We start from the raw sequence: 19953 nt of genomic DNA, 5'->3' as shown, positions 1-19953 counted from the left end.
ATATCAAGTGAGTCCACTTTAAAAAAACAAAAAAAAGCTTCTTTTTACTGGCTTTTGTAAACTTTGACTTCACATCAAAATACGGCAGCCAGAGCACACAGAAAACGACGGTGTGGAAAGTTACACAAGATGTTGTGACTCACTGAAAATGATGAAAATTCATGAAACATAACTTAAGAGCAAAGAACTGGTAATTACCTGAAAAAAATTGCTCTGAAGTACGTGCACAAATTTCCCTCTGGTTGAGAGGTTGGTTGAGAGAAGATCTTGCGAGTTGAACCAAATGTTTCAACCAAGAACTTTTTCTAGCCTGTCATTTTCTTCATCACTAAGATATACAGGCTTGTGAACTGAAAGCTGATGGCAAACTTGGCCAAAACGGCCACATTTCTTGTAGAGGAACAAAGTCTGTACGCTGCTGGAGTTTCGCACAATTCTATTGTCACTCCTTTCGCTTCACCATAGTAACATTGTATTTTCTTAATTCTAATGACATCAAATTTCACAGCTGGTGCAGGTACATGCAGAAAAGAAGGAAAGAAGTTGGAGAACACGGTGCAACAGTGCCGTCGTTCCACATGAATTACATGTACAGAGTAGAAGCCAGTCAACTCTTGACAAATTCACAGCTGGTTCACACTGTAGCTATAAAACAGGTATGGCGCATGTACATTATGCACATTCTATATGTATTTTTAAAGTGTTCGCAATTTAAGTCAAGTTGCTGAAGACATGTCCACCAAAAGTACGGTATGCCTATGCATATGTACATGCCTTCATAGGCACACTCCTCACACATTATGATTATATACAGTATCAAGCCCATGCCAACAAATTGCACGTACGATTATTTGATTGAACTCAAAGTCTGTTGCAATATTCAAATGGTTCTCCTTTGCTAAGCAGAGAATTCAACATCCAGCCCAGTATTTTTCTAATGCCAACGACACTCCGAGTGTAGCTACATGTACATACTGGTTAGAATGCTGGCTGCCGAACATATATCTGACTAGCTGGATGCAGAACAAGTACAAAGGAGACTGGTTTCGGCAGTGTTAATGCCTCAAATTCTATGCAGACAAATTTTCACCAGATACCTGGCAGCAATCTTACTATACAACATCTCCTCTGTTGAATCACAGATTCCTGCAAATGTTTGCTGCTTGAGATAAACTGAGTCAACACAGCTTCTACAGTTTGATGCACAGCTCATTAAATACCGCTTTTTTCCCACAAAGTTTGAACACATCCATGTGATATTCTCACCAATTTCCTCATGGTCCATGGCAAGGGTTCACATTCTCACCAATTTCCTCATGGTCCATGGCAAGGGTTCACATTCTCACCAATTTCCTCATGGTCCATGGCAAGGGTTCACATTCTCACCAATTTCCTCATGGTCCATGGCAAGGGTTCACATTCTCACCAATTTCCTCATGGTCCATGGCAAGGGTTCACATTCTCACCAATTTCCTCATGGTCCATGGCAAGGGCTCACATTCTCACCAATTTCCTCATGGTCCATGGCAAGGGCTTTTTGTTGTTGTCACATGGGCATACAATGGCTTTGAAGGCTTGCCGCAGCTGATCATATTTGAAGCCGTACACCACCGGGTTGATGACGGAATTCAACATGGTCAACAGCTCCACAGCACTCAGCAGGACAATGCTGTCATTGATGTCACCAGTCCCCGTGCTTAGCACGATCCGCCAGATGCGACAAGGGAAAATGAACAGGAAGAAAGCTGCAGTAATGTCACTCAGGGCACCGCTGACTTTCTTGTATGCATGGAGCAATTGCTGGGCTGGCTGCGGTATCCCTTGGGCCACCAGTGTCCTGGCGCCCCGCTTCAGATTGCAGAGGATTCTGGCGTACATCAGGAAAATTGCCCCTGCTGGTATAGCAAGCAAAAGCACCGACGAGGCACACAGTAAAAGGCCTGACTCAGGTTCAGTATATGGACAGCTTTTGCGGAAATGAATGATGACAAATAAAATTTGGGGCAGTTCTACAACAAATGGCACAACCCACATAGCCACCAGCAAGAGGACAATCTTCCGCCTGCTGAAGAAACTGCGGTGGTGCAGCGGTCGGACAATGCCTACAAATCGCTCAACTGTTGCCAGCATCAGACCCAGCACAGAGTGACTGTAGAAGCAGTTTTTGACATAATAGTAGACAAAAATGCTGTCGTGCTGAAAGAACAGCTCTGGGGAACACTCAGTAGCATTCTGGGGCGGGTACAGTGTGTACAAATCAATGATCCACGGTTGATGAATGGCACAGAAGCAAGCCAATGCATCTGCCACCGCTAGGTTCAGAATCATGAGATTGGTCACATTGTGCAGGGACTTTGTGTTACCTATGGTAATGCAGAAAAGAGCATTTCCTGTGAAACCAAAACTGCAAAGCAGCACCCGCAGAACAGTGATCATAGTGTTCAAGTCACTTTGGCCCTCGGCCATCTTTTGCAAGCCTTCTAGCGTACAGTGTCACTGAGGTACACAGACTGAAATCTGCATCCAAATGGTTTGGCTATCAAAGGCTCTACAAAGATTACTTACACTAAACCCCAAGGGTTAGGCTTGCTACTTGACAGACTACTGTTGCCACAGTTTGACAATCATATATTGTCCAACAATCAACAAGCATGCACTTAGATGCTCTTCTGCAAGCACTATTTCTGCGCACATACATGTATGAACATGTACTGTCCTGATGACATTGTACATCTTAAGTATTTACAGAGGGAATTTTCCTTGCTAAATAAGGAAGATCACTGGTATTTTCCTCTAGCTTGTCCAAACACTAATCCACTATTAGGTCACTATTACATGTCATTCGCTTTTTTCAGTAAATGACAGAGCTTATTAAAGTCAGGTTTATTGGCTCCGTGTTTACTCACTGTCAAAGTTTGCCACTATGCATTCATTGCAATGGTAAAGGCTAACAACTGGAATAAGATGTGCCAAACTCTTTTTATGTGGGAATTTGAAGCGCCACTCACAAGACAAATTTTGGGGCTCAAACTGGGGCTCCTTCGAATCTTTCACCAGAGATTTGTTCTCCAAGGTGAGCATGCACCTGTATCATGCACTGACTTGTAAGGGCAAGCAACAGATTAGGAAAGTCACAAATACGTTAGGGCACTGACTGGAATATCTGTGCACTTGAGCCTTTGGGCTCTTAAGGGGTCTTTTACAGATCATGGCCTTAAATGCTTGCCTTAACTGTCTGTACTTAAAGCCATACATGACCGGGTTGATGGCCGAATTCAAGAGAGCCAAGACAAAGACAGGTTTGAGTAGAATGAACACGCAACAGTCAGAATCGATTTCGAACAACAACTTGAAAATCCGCACGGGGGAAACCAGAAGAAAGAAGGCCAGGGTGACAACCACCAGTGAGCCGGTGACCTTCTTGTGCGCATGAAGCAGCTGCTCTGCGGAACCACCAATGCCCAGATTCCGCAGGTTCTTGGCTCCTTGTTTGAGGTTGGCCAGAATCCTGATGTAAATCGCTATCATGGCACTGACTGGTATGAAGAACAGTGTCATTGTCAAGCAGGAAAATGCGAATGTCCTGTGACTGGAATCCTCTAGGTTGCAGTTATTGTGACGGAAAATAATCACAGTGTAAATCAAGCGGGGCAACTCCATGGCAAATGGAATGGTCCAAGCCAGGGCAAGCATCAGGATGATTCTCCTCCGTCCAAAGAAGCTCACGTAGTGTAGAGGGTGGATCATGCAGATGTAGCACTCAACCAACATCCATCCACAGCACACTACATCACCGGCATATGTGTTACTGTGAGGTCTGAAGTGACTGAACATGGAATATTCGCAAGCTGCTCTTTGGCTTATCATGTGGGCACACCATGGTTCTGAAGGCTTGCTGCAGCTGACCGTATTTGAAGCCATACACCACCGGGTTGATGACGGAATTCAATACGGTCAACAGCTCCACAGCCCTCCGCAGGGTGACGCCATCATTGATGTCGCCCGTGCTCATGCTCAGCACGATCCGCCAGATGCGACAGGGGAAAATGAACAGGAAAAAAGCTGCAGTAATGACACTCAAGGCACCGCTGACTTTCTTGTGTGCATGGAGCAATTGCTGGGCTGGCTGCGGTATCCCTTGGGCCACCAGTGTCCTGGCACCCCGCTTCAGGTTATAGAGGATTCTGGTGTACATCAGGAAAATTGCCCCTGCTGGTATAGCAAGCAAAAGCACCGACGAGGCACACAGTAAAAGGCCTGACTCAGGTTCAGTATATGGACAGCTTTCTCGGAAATGAATGATGACAAATAAGATTTGGGGCAGTTCTACAACAAATGGCACAACCCACATAGCCACCAGCAAGAGGACAATCTTCCGCCTGCTGAAGAAACTGCGGTGGTGCAGCGGTCGGATAATGCCTACAAATCGCTCAACTGTTGCCAGCATCAGACCCAGCACAGAGTGACTGTAGAAGCAGTTTTTGACATAATAGTAGACAAAAATGCTGTCGTGCTGAAAGAACAGCTCTGGGGAACACTCAGTAGCATTCTGGGGTGGGTACAGTGTGTACAAATCAATGATCCACGGTTGATGAATGGCACAGAAGCAAGCCAATGCATCTGCCACCGCTAGGTTCAGAATCATGAGATTGGTCACATTGTGCAGGGACTTTGTGTTACCTATGGTAATGCAGACAAGAGCATTTCCTGTGAAACCAAAAGTGCAAAGCAGCACCCGCAAAACAGAGATGGCGGTGTTCAAGTCGCTTTGGCCAGTGGCCATCTTGCCCAGTCCAGTTCCTTTCTTATCCAGGCCTTCTAGTGTTCAGAGTCTCTCACACAAACGGACCGAATTCTGCATCCAAGCTAACCACGGCTTTCCAGCAAGGTTCTACACAGATTATTTACACTAAACCTTGAGGGTTAAGGACAGCTACTGGACAAAATACTGCTGACAGAGTTCTACAAAGAATGTCCAACAACCGATGAACGTCCACTGAAAAGCTCTACAGCAAGTACTGTTCCTGCACACGTATGTACCATCTTGATGAAACGGTACATCTCAAGTGTCTAAAGGGGAAATTTCCCCTGCTTAATGACGAAGATTATCAGCAGTTTCATCTAGCTTGTCACAACACTGACGCTCTAATAAATCACAGTGGCATGTACTTCCCTGTTTTAGTAAATGACAGTGCTTCTTGATGTCAGGTTGATTGGCTCTGTGTTTACTCACTGGAACGTTTGCCATTGTGCATTTATTGCGATGGTAAAGGCTGACAACTGGATTAAGCTATACTGAACTCTTTCCATGTGAGAATTCAAAGCTCTACTCCCAAGACAAATTTGGGGCTCAAACTGTAACTCCTTAGAGTTTTCTATCACAGCTTTGTTCTCCAGTGTGAGCGTGTGTGTTTATCTGTATTTAAATGCAATGACTAGTGAGGACGAGCTGCAGGTTGGGCAAGTCACAGATACTTAGGTTACTGACTGGATTGTCTGTGCACTCGAGCCTTTAGAACTTCCGAGTGGTCTTTTACAGATCATGGCTTTAAATGCTTGCCTTAACTGTCTGTACTTAAAGCCATACATGACCGGGTTGATGGCCGAATTCAAGAGAGCCATGACAGTGAAAGGTTTGAGTAGAATGAGCACGCAACAGTCAGAATCAATTTCCAACAACAACTTGAAAATCCGCACGGGGAACACCAGAAGAAAGAAGGCCAGGGTGACAACCACCAGTGAGCCGGTGACCTTCTTGTGCGCATGAAGCAGCTGCTCTGCGGAACCACCAATGCCCAGATTCCGCAGGTTCTTGGCTCCTTGTTTGAGGTTGGCCAGAATCCTGATGTAAATCGCTATCATGGCACTGACTGGTATGAAGAACAGCGTCATTGTCAAGCAGGAAAATGCGAATGTCCTGTGACTGGAATCCTCTAGGTTGCAGTTATTGTGACGGAAAATAATCACAGTGTAAATCAAGCGGGGCAACTCCATGGCAAATGGAACGGTCCAAGCCAGGGCAAGCATCAGGATGATTCTCCTCCGTCTGAAGAAACTCGCGTAGTGTAGAGGGCGGATGATGCCGATGTAACGCTCAACCAACATCAATCCCAGGCCCAGCACGGAGTGGGCCAAGAAAGAATTGAGAAAAAAGTAATGGGCCCACTTGCAGTGGTGCTCCAAGATCAAGTCGGAGGTACACACTGTGTTATTTCCACTGTAATGTTGGCGAATATATTCTGGGTACATGCTCCATGTCCATGCTTCCAAAGTGCTACACAGAGATGTCAATGCATCTGCAAGAGCAAGATTCAGTATGAACAGGTTGGTAACAGTGTGCAGTGTCTTTGTGTGCCATATAGTCGCACAGACCAGCACATTTCCAATCATTCCCAAAACCCCAACAACTTTGTTCAAAATAAAGCACAAAAGGGAGAGTTGATCATATGACAGATCGGCCATGTTTGGCGATTCTCGTGGCTTAGTCTGAGCAAAGCTTGTGCCCCGAAGTCACGAGATACATGCACTGTGTTGCATTTCCAAAGGCTCTTAACAGCCAGCTGTCAATGGACTCCTGTTGTCTGATGGCCAGGTGCTGTATACAGCCAGGTATATGTGCTCTTTGTGTAACCACTGTCACATGAAAGCACGGTAATCCTGACAATTAACAGTAGTAGGGCCCTGTGCTCAGCTTTGTCCAGTAGAGGACAGATGCCTTGAGCAGTTGTTGTAGATTAGTTGGCAACAATGAAATCATGAAGCAGCCATGAACTAGATGACAGCAGATCATTTAAATCCCCCTCAAGCAAATAGCAGCTTCTGGACTGTAAGAAATGTTTCCAACGCTTGGCTCAGCAGACATGATACTGTTGGCCGTCGCAGGTATCAACCAGTGCCATCATATCAGCAAACTCCCTGAGGCAGGAATTAAGCCCCCCAAACAACACACTTGAACCTGCTGTACAATTTCAAGTACATTAAGTCCGTAAAGTGAGCTGTGCGCGTGCTTGCAAAGGCAATTACATACGCGTCGGTCGACATGATTAATGGTTCTTAAACAAAGCCCTCTCCTAGCCAGTTTTATTAATGGCATTCAATGACTGCCAGCCACTTAGTGAAAACAAAGTTGCCTCCAGTTTATTATCAACCAGAGCATCTCGGTTGACAGCTGCATGTACACTCAAACACAAAGTTGGAAAGCTTTTGCTTTTATGGTGTTGCAAAGTTGTACTGAAACAGAACCAAACTTTATCCAGATGGGGCTTTTGAGGAAGAAATTGCAAAAAAAAAAAGAAAAAAAAAGCTATTGAGTTTGTTCTAATGACTGACAAAGGCAGTTTTGCAATAAATCCTCTACCAATATTACCCTGATAATTGCCGAGGACTGACAGGAGGCAGGTTTGTAATAAATCTTCCGTCAATATTGCTGGAACAAAAACAACTTAATCAGTTGACTTAATCAGTTGTTTTCTCAATTCCTCTTACTCTATTTGGCAGTAAGCTACTCTACCAAATGCCACTCTCCCACTAGGATGTCATCAATCCTGACTCTTTCATCATGATTCAATGCTCCCAGAAGCAATTTATATCAAGGCTGAGTACAAATTGGTTAAGGACAGGATGCAAACACAGCCAGAAAACCCAGCCACTTGAAATATACAGGTACCCATTAGAATCACTGGCCTTGAAGTGGAATTGAATACATGTATGTACATGTACTCTGTAGATATATGTAGCAATGGGGCAATGCTCTGTGGCAATGTGGACATGAGTTAATAGGGTTGGAGTTGGCACTTTTGAGAACAAAGGAATTCACAATTCACAAGGGCAAACAGGAGTTCTTAACGAAAACATCGAAGTGGAAACAGACTACCCTGTCACCGGCGACACAGATACGGAATCAGAGAGCTCTGAGAATTGCATGTTGATTGTGAGTAGGCAATCGGCTGTGACTCTGTGAGTCTGTAGCCATCTATGAGGTGGGATATGTGAGTGGCCAATATTCTGCACTTCTCCTAGTCATTCAGTGCTGTAGGGGTATTCCATGTCCATGTTTTTTCTATATAGTTTTCCTGAAAAGCACAAACACAATCCTAACAATGGCAAGAGAAGCAGATCCAAACTTTGACAACCTTTTGGAGATTAAAGCAGATCTATGTGCAAATTTGGACAATGTAAAAATCATAAAGAGCTCAGCTTGCAAAAGTATGCACAACAGCAGAACAGATTCATTGAGTCACCTGCACATGTGAGGCTTACTGAACTCGATTTGATCGCTTGCATTTCTTGCAACTACCCCTCAACAGAGCCAAGAATGATTGCCTCAGCTGCTTGTACTTGAAGCCATACAAGAGTGGGTTGATGGCTGAGTTTAACACAATCATGAGCACAAGCCATGGCTTCAAAAATTTGGGTTTATTCAATAAGCTTATGTCGATCACGACCTCCCATATTTTTACCGGAGACACAAGGATAAAGAAAGCTGCTGTGACGAGGGCCATTGCTCCAGTAACCTTCTTGTGGGCCGCAAGCAGCTCTTGCACTGATCCCTGGACTCCCAACTCCTCCAAGTTCTTGACACTTTGTTTCAGGTTGCTTAGAATCCTCACGTACATCCACAGCATGGCTGCCATGGCTAGGACAAGCAGAATTGTTGACAACACATGAAACACAGGGTAATACCCTATGCCATTTGGGTCATACTCAGAACTTAGGACAGCTAACACAAAACGAGGCAAGTCTACAACTACAGGTGTTACCCATACAGCCAGCAGCATTGCAACAATCTTCCCTCTACTGAGGTAGCGACTGTAGTGCAACGGTCTGGTGATCCCGATGAATCGCTCAAATGTTATCAGTGTGAGACTGAGCACAGAGTGGGCCAAAAAGCATCGGGCCAAGAAAACTACAAGCTCTCGACATTTGCGCCAGTACATCAACTCTGGGAACCATGTCTCATTGTGAGGACAATCTACAAGTAACAACTGCTTGATCACAAAGTGGGATGAAACATGAGCCACTGAAGACAATGTGTCTGCCACTGCCAGATTCAGAATGAAAAAGTTGGTGATGCTGTGCAGGGCCTTTGTGCAACATACGGTCAAGCAAACAAGAGCATTTCCGATGAATCCGAGAAACCCTACCAGGACATACAGTGCATCAAAAATGGTGATGCTGTCATCAATACATGGGCTATCGGTCGCATTCATGTCTGGTGAATTTGGAGAACGTTACCCTCGTAAGACTGCTAGCGAGTATTCCATCCAGCAGTGAGCCAACATCAGGAAAGAAGATGAAACTCGTACATGTACATCACATCCTACTGAGGCATTTACTGATTTCTTCCTTTGAATGCAACATTTAAGTATCGTGTTACAGTCAGCTTGCCAGAATACACCAGGCAGTGCTTTACATGTAGCCTGAGGGCAGACAGCTAGACAGGATAAAGTGTCCTGTCTCACTGATACGTTGACTCAGGTGCTGTAAAGGCAACAATATGTGCTGTGTGCATTCTCTGCAATAGTAGTGCCTGTCAATCCAAGTCAAATTTATCAATTTAGACGCTGCCTTGGCCCAAACTATTATTATTTCTGGTAATGACACCAAGCATTTAATTCAAAAGTGCCTGAAGATTGATTGATTGGTAGCAGTCACCCAACCTTCTTTATTAAACACTTTGGCAACCACGATAGTAACTTACAGTGAATGATTCATACCTTCGAATGCCTTGTTGTCAATCCTTGATGTACAAATTTTAGCAATGATGGAAGTACAAAGAGTTACTTGTTTTTTCAGGTTCAATCTGACTGCAGGAAAGGCATTTGCCATAAAGTGCTTGTCAGCGACAGCAGAGTCTGGAGAGCCCACAATTGGTTTGTAGAACGCATGGTGATAGAAGACTACTGACTGGTCAATATCTGGATTGTCTATCATGATTGTCAGATTTGAAAGAAATTCATAAAAGCCAGATAACTATTTCATAGACTCAGGGGATATGTTCCCATTATTAAGGAAAATGGTTAACATCAATTTACAACAGATGCACATGTCAATCACGTCACTACTGACACCTGGTCAACAATGATTATGGTAGCTTCAAAGTTAAATCTTTTATAACAGTGGCTGACAGTTTCAGTTTCTCAAAATTCGATGATGTCTCACAAAACTGGCAACAGCAATATTGTTTTCTACAAACCGTCTTTGGATGTCTCATGATGCACTATGAGTCAATAGAGACACTGAATCTTGGACAAAGTTTGGGTGCAAACAATAATTCAACCAGTAGTAAATTGGCTTTGAACAATGTGCATGCACAATTCTATTACACTTGAATGACCAAAATTGGCCATTTTTTTAAAATCTCCCCATTATTCATATTTCACCATTGGTTGCGATTCTCACAGCGTACATTGCTACTGAAATCTGGAAGTATTAGTTTCATGTGAATAGGTCCCTCTGTAATGATAAATGAAATCGGCTACTGAGAACCAGCAGTGCAACCATACCCCTGGGCCTGGTCCAAAATGGTCGACCAGATAGCCCAAACCATTCATCATTTGGTTAGTGTTAGTCCAACTATAGTAGTCGCTTAAACTTGGCCTTGGGTGAGGTGTTACAATCGCTCTTAGACTTTCCTTAGAAAATGAGGGTTACTTTTATTTCTTTGCCATGAGGAAGGTTTTTTCTTCTTTTTACCCCACAATTCCCAGTCTGAATGGCAACATTCTGTGGGATTGGTAAAGTGAACAAAACAGAAGTTGGGCGAACTGCCCGGTTCCTGCCTCAGTAATGACAATGGAAGGACACAGAACAGTCTGTTCCCCTGCCCAAGGTACATGAATGTAAAAAAAAAGCACATTTAATGATGAACAGCATGCTTCATCTAAGTCAAAATGAATTTGTTGCCAGGTAGCAAGGCATCCTCTCCTTGGCCGTGCACAAAGCAGACAGGCTGGGGTCCACTGCTGCCATCAATAAATGGGCTATCGGTCACATTCATCTATGATATTTATAGCGCTTTACACTTTCGAAATGCAAACTAGTCTTCGATCCATCAATGAGCCAGAGAATAAATGTCAGGAAAGATGAAACGACAATATGTACATGTACATCATATCCTACTGAGCCTAGGCATTATCTGGTTTCATCTTTTGAATGCAACATTTGACTCGAGTCCTTACAGTCAGCTTGCCAGAATTTACCAAGCAGTGCTTTACAGCAGCTTGAGGGGAGACTAGCAATTTCGTTCACAGACAGCTAGACACGTTAACTTGTGTCCCACTGATGTGCTGACTCTATGCGCTGTGCAGGCAACAATGTGTGACATGTACATTCTGTTCAACGCACACAAGTAATGCTTGCTGACTGGAGTCTACGCTTGTGTCTGTACAGTGCACCGAATGTGACGTCTGCTTTTTTTTCTTTAAGTTTGAGGTTGCATGCTTACAAAACTCACAAAGTCAAGTCGTTCTGGAATAATGGCGTATAATATCTAACAAGTAAACGAGTCTGATTCAGCAAGTATTTTTAACGATACTTAGGCAAGAAAAAAAAAAGACAGAATTTTATCTTTCTTTTCTCTGTTTTTAACCCAAAACCAAAATACATGAATTGGCTGTACTCCTTATTGTGCTCTATGCAAAAAAAGAAAGAAGCATGTGTACAAAGTGGTTCTTTCTCTGTTTCTATAAGGCCAAAAGAATTATACTAGAATATTCAAAAGGTTGGTCTGACCTGTTTAGTAGCAGTTATCCTGAATACAAAAAGTCTTCCTAGGAAACTGCAGGTTGAATTCAGTTTTCCTTTCCTTCAGGGGTTGAGTGAACAAAAAGAGGCATAATAATTGGACAATTTGACAGTGAAGGTTTACAAAATCAATATATTGGTCTAGCCATTTGGCTGGTTTACTGATGCACCCACTCCTGGACACGTAGGGTGATGGAGTTTCGCGTCCAGGTTCAGATGCAGGGTGGGGCTGCTGGTGTTTCTCCGAACAACACACACATTCTAAAATTGCAAAATTCTACCCAAAATATGACCAAACCATGCCTGGATGAAGTTTTTCAGGTAGAAACTGCAATTGAACGTCAAAAAAGGTTTTGAGTTTGTTCTGATGACTGACAAAGACAGTTTTGTATTTCCTCCATCAATGTTGTTTCCTAGATAGATGCAAAAGAATAACAAAGGTAGGTTTGTAACAAATCCTCCACCAATTTTACACTCATAATATGAGGACTCACAAACACAGGTTAATAATAGATCCTTAATCAATGTTACTCTAATAATTGCTGAGGCTGACGCAGGCAGGTTTGTAATAAATTCTACATCAATGTTACACTGATAATTCCGGAGGACTGACAAAGACAGCTTTGTAATAAATCCGTCACCAATGTTACCCTGATAATTGCCGAAGACAGACAAATGCAGGTTTGTAATAAATTCTACGTCAACGTTACCCTGATAATTGCCGAGGACTGACGAAGGCAGCTTTGTAATAAATCCGTCATCAATGTTACCTTGATAATTGCCGAAGACAGACAAATGCAGGTTTGTAATAAATCCGTCATCAATGTTACTCTGATAATTGCCGAAGACTGAGAATGCAAATTTGTAATAAATCCTTCATCAATGTTACCCTGATAATTGCCGAAGACGGACAAAGGCAGGTTTGGAATAAATCCTTCATCAATGTAACCCTTATAATTGCCGAAGACTGACGAACGCAGGTTTGTAATAAATCCTTCATCAATGTTACCCAGATAATTGCCGAGGACTGACAAAGGCAGGTTTGTACCAAATCTTCCATCAATTTTTACCCAGATAATTGCCGAGGACTGACAAAGGCAGGTTTGTACCAAATCCTCCGTCAATTTTTACCCTGATAATTGCCAAGGACTGACAAAGGCAAGTTTGAAATGAACACTCCAGCAATATTGCCCCAACAAAAAACCTTAATCAGATGTTTTCTCAATTCCCCTTCCTCCAATTGGTAGTTGAAGTTACTCAACCAAATGCCAGCCTCTCACTATGACATCAACAGTCCTGACTCTTTCATATTGATTCAATGCTCCCAGAAGCAATTTACATCAAGGCTGAGTATACAATGGTAAATGACGGGAATAAACACGACCAGAGCCAAAGAGCCTTGTTACTATGGTAACACTCCCTTGCATGCCGCCCATCAATAACAAAGTCTTGTCCATTTCTGAGGCTGCAGAATTGCAACTTAAAACTGCATTTGAAGAATTGGGCTAATCTAGTTCACCAACGTCTTGTCTGATTTTTCTTCCCGTTCCATTTTTTTCTGCTCTTATATGCCCAATGACAAAGCTTTCTTCTTGCACCAGAAATTAAGAAGTTATGGGTTCACATCCTACATGCATTTTGTGCAACTCTCGAAACACGTGGAGAATACAATGTGAATAAAATAACATCACAAATGCAAAACCAAAATAATATCACTCTGCTTGAATTTCAGATGGTAGTCACTTGGATTTATTGCAGAACACCTCGCCACTTAAAATATACCAGTACTTACACGTATTAGAATCACTGGCTATGAGGTGGAATTGAAGACATGTATTCTGTAGGTGGCAGTTGGGTCATGCTGTGTGGCTATGGATGAGAGCTGACAGATTGGTGTTGGCAGTTTTGCGAACGAAGACAGTTGCAAATATCTCAAGCAGAAGAACCCCTCGTCAGTTGAAAGGAGCCATTTTAGTCAAGAGTGTTCATTTTGTTGGTAGCGATGCGACCGTAATGCGTGTATTTCATAGTTGTTTGTGAACCTATGAAATTCAGTTCCAATCAAAGGAGCCTCCGTTGCTTAGAAAATTGTGCCCTCTCTTGGTCCAGCTCGGGGCTCATAAAGAGGAGTTCGGGACAACAAATACTCCGTCCAAATGGACTACCTTGTAGCTGGCTGCATGGATTCAGAGGCAGGGCTCTCAGAAAATGGCACATGTACTGAGCAGACAGTCAACTATGACTCTGTCACCATGGCTAGGACAAGCAGAATTGTTGACAACACATGAAACATAGGGTAATACCCTATGCCATTTGGGTCATACTCAGAACGTAGGACAGCTAACACAAAATGAGGCAACTCTACAACTACAGGTGTTACCCATACAGCCAGCAGCATTGCAACAATCTTCCCTCTACTGAGGTAGCGACTGTAGTGCAACGGTCTGGTGATCCCGATGAATCGCTCAAATGTTATCAGTGTGAGACTGAGCACAGAGTGGGCCAAAAAGCATCGGGCCAAGAAAACTACAAGCTCTCGACATTTGCGCCAGTACATCAACTCTGGGAACCATGTCTCATTGTGAGGACAATCTATAAGTAACAACTGCTTGACCACAAAGTGGGATGAAATATGAGTCACTGAAGACAATGCATCTGCCACTGCCAGATTCAGAATGAAAAAGTTGTGCAGGGCCTTTGTGCAACATACGGTCAAGCAAACGAGCATTTCCGATGAATCCTACCAGGACATATAGCGCATTAAGAATGGTGCCGCTGTCATCAATACATGGGCTATCGGTCGCATTCATGTCTGGTGAATTTGGAGAGCTTTACCCTCGTAAGACTGCTAACGAGTATTCCATCCAGCAGTGATCCAACATCAGGAAAGAAGATGAAACTCGTACATGTACATCACATCCTACTGAAGCATTTACTGATTTCTTCCTTTGAATGCAATATTTAAGTATCGTGTTACAGTCAGCTTGCCAGAATACACCAGGCAAAGCTTTACATGTAGCCTGAGGGCAGACAGCTAGACACATTAATGTGCTGTGCTGTGACCCACTAATGCGTTGACTCAAGTGTCTTAAAGGGAACAATATGTGCTGTGTGCATTCTCTGCAACCGTATTACCTGCCAATAAAAGCCAAGGTTATTAATTTAGATGCCATCTGGGCCCGAACTATTATTATTAATTATGGTAATGAAACCATGGAGGAAGGCATTAGGAGTCACATCAAATCCAAGTTACGGTAAAATTGAGGGGAGAGTGAATACTTTCCCCACAATTTCCCTGCAAGTAGCTGTACATTTATTGAGGGGAAGTTCTGGGGGAATTTGCATTAGTACATCATCACTTACTGTGAAGGACTGTTTGCATTACCAGTGGACTTGTAATAGGTGGTCAGTATTTCAAGTGAATTGTGGTTTCCAGAGACTGACCTTGGATCACTCAAAACACTAAGACTTTCTCTGTGGTGATAAGTTCAGTGTTGAAGACTGAATCAGCTGGGTGCTTGGAAAAAAACTTACAGACTTCGTCAGTCCCTCTGCTTATAGACAAGTACATGTATATGTATATTTTGCTTCATTTGCTTGTCAAAGGTAACTGTGTTACCTCTGCCCGTTGTTCTACCTCCATATCCATTCAGTTCTGAATTCAAAACTGGAAGTATTAACTTTGATATTTTTGAAAGGTTCCCTAGCAAGAATTGTCTGATAATGATTGTGGTAACAAGTTTTCAGTATTTCACATCAAGAGATAATAAATGCAAAGCAACAATATGCTTAACTTTCAATATATTATGCCATGATATTTTTTGGCTAATAAAAGAGATATTACAGCAAGGTTATTTGAGATACACTGCCTGTACAGGTTCTCTTGTTAATGTCCTTTTGTGCAGTAACATTGCCAGATTAAATACAAATAAAGTTGCATTTACCTGAAGTAAGACCACACCTTTCCCGAAGGAGAAAAACCTAAAGAAGCATCGTATTTTATGAAAGAGTCAACCGGTTTATTTATTCCAAATGATACGGTTAGAGAAGTTTCAAAAAGTCCTTTGCCTGTGGCTCTTCCGTCACCAAAACCACAGGTGTTCTTGAGTGGCCTGCCTGGACAAATCCTCAAAGTGGGAGGGGGTAGGGGAGAATGTACGTGTATATACAAATACTGATAACTTCATTCCAGGGAACATTCCACCGCAACACTCTTCTGCAGTTTATCCTCAACTTTTCCCAGAATGAGATTTGAGATGATTACTTACTCAAAAGTGCCTGAAGATTGATTGATAGCTGCCACCCAACCTTTTGGTTGGTTCGGTTTGGGTACAAACGATAGTTCAAACAGTAGTAAATTGCTTTTCAACAATGCACATGCACAATTCTCTTACACTTGAATGACCAACATCGGTCTTTTTTTTTTAAATCTCCCCGTTACTAACATTTCACCACTGGCTGCAATTCTGGCAGCATACATTGCTATTGAAATCTGGAAGCGTTATTTTCATGTGAATGGTTCCCTCTGTAATGATAAATGATATTGGCCCCTGATAATCAGCGGTGCGACCATATCCCTGGGCCTGGTCCAAAATGGTCAACTAGATAGTCCAAACCATTCATCGTTTGGGTGGTGTTAGTCAAACTTTTGTCGTCGCTTAAACTTGGCCTTGGGTGAGGTGTTACAGTACAGATTAGCTCTTAGACTTTCCTTAGTAAAGTGAGGGTTACTTTTATTTCTTTGCCATGAGGAAGGTTTTTTCTTCTTTTTTCCCCCACAATTCCCAGTCTGAATGGCAACATTCTGTGGGATTGGTACACAAGTGTAAAAACAGAAGTTGGGCCAACTGCCTGGTTCCTGTCTCAGTAATGATGAAGGAAGGACACAGAACAGTCTGTTCCCCTGACCCTTCATCAAAACATCACGACCAGCTACTTGGATCTCACAATCCGCTGTCTTACTGCCACTTCCAGTAAAAGAGTTAGATTCTTAGAGACCAACCAGTCTTTCATTGAAATAGCTACACTGCTAAAGATACGCAAGGAAACTGTCAAGTCAAGTTTACCTTCCTCCCAGCAACCAATGAAGGATTTTGATGAGGTTATTTACTTCTGGTTTGTACTGTGCAAACACCCTTGGAGGGTTATGAATGCCCAAAGCAAAAATTCAACGATGACCTTCTTGTCTGCTGACGATGAAGATGCAACTTGAACTCCATGGAATGATCGACAATATAGTGCGCACACTTTGCCTCTGTTGTTTGTGGACATTACAAATGCAGAGGACTGCATGCTGCAATTTTGGTGGCAGCTGTGCGATAGTAAAGGAGCAGCGTACCTCCTGAGCCTAAGATTGCTACTTACTCTCTGATACTCAATGCCCTCTTGTGTTTCTTCCATGATTCGCTCAACGTCTTCTAGTGACATCATCTGTGACAAAAAAAAGAAAATTCACTGAAACATTTCACTTTTTTATTCAGGACAGTTACTTAGGCTCTGTACTCCACAAATGAACCTTTACGTGTGCCTGTGTGCCCTATTCTAAAGAGCTTACGATCACAAGTTAAGCCTACTTTCCATGTGGTCATAACCAACAACGAGAGCATGCAAGACATGCAGACAGTCGTGGAAGACACACTGCGTGATGTCATTCCACCAAAATAATTAAACAAAATGGCGTCCAAAACTCAGAAAATATTCGCATAAAATGCCTTCATAGGTAGAAATGTAGTCTCGCTTGATGTAATTTGTTTATGGTCAGCTTTTTGGTTGACAATTGGGGCTGCATATCTTAGTATTAGTAATGAGGAGAAATGGACAAAACGGGTTGTACTAAGCGAGAGGAACATTGTTGTATGCCTGTCATGCCAGCAAAAGAAGGCCCACAACAAGTGTAAAGGGGTTTGTGCCAGCAAATGATATGTAAAGTGTACCGGCAATCTTTCTAATGAATGCAAACACAGCTTCTTTGTCCAGCACAAGTTGGCTCACAAGGCATAAAGGCTGATACTATTAAAAGAAGGTGAACAATGGCACAAGGAATTCCTGTCATGGAACAGGAACGCTGGAATGGTCTGCACTAGCACCATATTAATCTCTTTTGCATGTGACTGAGGTTCTAAAAATTTCAATCTTTACGAGACTTTGTAAAGTGTTTTTTTCAATTTCCAATGACATGAGTGTAAAGTGAAAAACGAGGCAATCAGCTGATCCGAGGTAAAGTCCCATGCCTGACAATACAACCAGTGATTGTTATCTTGTGCATCTCCATAACCTTAATATAGCCGGGTTTATTGGACCATCCTCACAGTTAGTAGGGGTGGATTCCTGCCCCCTTGAAACTTGACTGACTGTCCCACGCCCATCTTTTTGAAACTCGGCATACATGTACAAACACTCCTCATCAATACAAAATCGAAGTAAACTCAATCTGATTTATGATTTGTTCTGGCCGTTTGAAGTTTTGGCCTCCATGCATCATAAACATCACGGAGAAAGTATAACTTTTTGGCTGACCTGAATCGGAAAAATGAGTGCTGTGCAAGGACGGCATGTCTGATTCTCACAAAATTTGAGTCAAAATGACTGTAAGATATTACCGAAGAATTCCTGAAGGCTCGGCACGCAAAACAATGCACTCTGCGATATCGAGAAAAATTGGTAAGGTTACTTATCCTTCCAGAAAGTCCCCCGACAATCAAGTCCTCAACTGGGCCAACTATGTCTCTTGCACCTGGCCAAGATCAGCCATGAAAGCCTTAAGGCCAGGGAAAGAAAAAAAATGAGTCAAAGGCTGCATCCGAATCTCTTGTCTAGAGCTAGGTCTAGGTCTTCACTCCATTAGAAATGCGCGGAGACCTAGCCGTAACTCTGGAAGCCCGTTTCGGACACGGCCAAAGGCTATCACCTGGTGCATCTTCTTGAGGCACTCGTTGCCCGTCTTGAGTCCTTCCACAACCCGTGCCTCAATCTGGGCAAACTCGATCTCCTGGACCAGGTGCTCCAGATTGCTCAGCTGGTTGTCGGTCTTGGTCAGCACCTGCTCCTGATATCGTTTCTTCTTGAGCAAAAGCTTAGCTTTCCTGGGACAAGCATCAGGGATAACCCATTTGTTTGTTACATATGGAGATTTTCTGTGTGGCGTGGGTAAGTCTAAATAGAGGGGTTTGCTTTGAACTAGCCAAATCTTATGAGTACTGTTAAGCTATGTGTTTCAAAGCCGCCTCATGGAATTTGTGTGTTGGGCCAGAGTTGCTTCTGTGTTGTACCCAAGTGTCCCCTAATGAGAGGCCAGAAAGAGACTTTCTAAACTGGACACCTGACGATCATACATGTCAATAAAAATTGGTTACATGAGTTCCACTCTGAGCGCATGCGAACATACACATGCAGGTGGCCCGTCCCAACAAATGGTTGTCATTGCTACATGTGGGTAAATATCATTTGTTTTGCTCACACATAGAGGTCATAACTGTTGGTCCATGCAACCTGGTCATGTGCCAGGTACTACAGTGCTCAAGTCCTTATGCAAGCCACTTTACCGAAAATACATCTCCCACCAAGAAGCAAACACACCCATGTAACAAGATTCCCGACACCTTTCCTGTAACCCTAACCCCCTACGCCTTTTTACTAGGAACCATCCTCAATCCTCCAAAATCCTCTGATTTTCGACATGAAAAAATTGCATTCTGCCTCAATCCTCCAAAATCCTCCAAAATTTTTTGAAAATTGTTTGTGGAGGTCTGCCTACTGCCTCAATCCTTCAAAATCCTCTGTCAATTCCTGTCATTATGTTGAGGCAGTGCGAAGGGCATTCTTGAGCAGTACGGTTGAGTCAAAAGAAAAATCGGGCTGAATTTGTGCTTGACTAAGCAAGAACAACACAAGGTCTAATCCACGACCTTCACGCATGACATCCTTCGCAATCAGCCATGCACTTTTGCCATTCACCCTCAATCCTCCAAAATCCTTCAAAATCGCCCAAAGGATTTAGAACGATCGAGGAGATTCCATGTTGACAGTTACACAGATTCTTGGAGGTCATGCAACTTACTCCTTCTTTCCATCGCGTAGTAGCGTCTTGGCGACCTCTCTTTCACGGGCCAAATTCGCTTCAATCTTCCTTTGGTATTGCTTCAACTTATCTCTTTGTTCCTTCAGTTGCTGTAATGAAAGTGAATGATGATTTGTGAGTGCAATGTTTCA

The 19953-nt window shown here is 43.0% G+C and overlaps 1 protein-coding gene and 1 pseudogene across 6 annotated transcripts in view; both read right to left on the bottom strand.

The window, feature by feature from the left end:
- Nucleotides 1-19953, bottom strand: part of chmp6 (charged multivesicular body protein 6) — a 30212-nt gene that overhangs the window by 6248 nt on the left and 4011 nt on the right. For 5 of the 6 annotated variants that reach the window (XM_022235701.2, XM_022235703.2, XM_022235702.2 and 2 more), the window contains exons 3-5: nt 19802-19911; nt 18653-18827; nt 17110-17175 (exon numbers count right to left, since the gene is read on the bottom strand). In XM_022235701.2, the coding sequence (XP_022091393.1) occupies nt 17110-17175; nt 18653-18827; nt 19802-19911 (351 nt within the window). Of the gene's footprint in view, nt 1-198; nt 3094-17109; nt 17176-18652; nt 18828-19801; nt 19912-19953 lie in introns of those variants that run through there. The other variant, XR_015426060.1, reaches the window with a different exon arrangement.
- LOC147798519 (melanopsin-like) lies at nt 8229-13515 on the bottom strand (annotated as a pseudogene).

The sequence above is a fragment of the Acanthaster planci genome, linkage group LG07 (genome assembly GCF_054643075.1).
Source record: "Acanthaster planci isolate LZ-2023a linkage group LG07, COTS_SCS, whole genome shotgun sequence".
NCBI classification, from domain to species: domain Eukaryota; kingdom Metazoa; phylum Echinodermata; class Asteroidea; order Valvatida; family Acanthasteridae; genus Acanthaster; species Acanthaster planci.
Note: the sequence above shows the minus strand (reverse complement) of the source record. Positions and strands in the feature narration are given on the sequence as shown.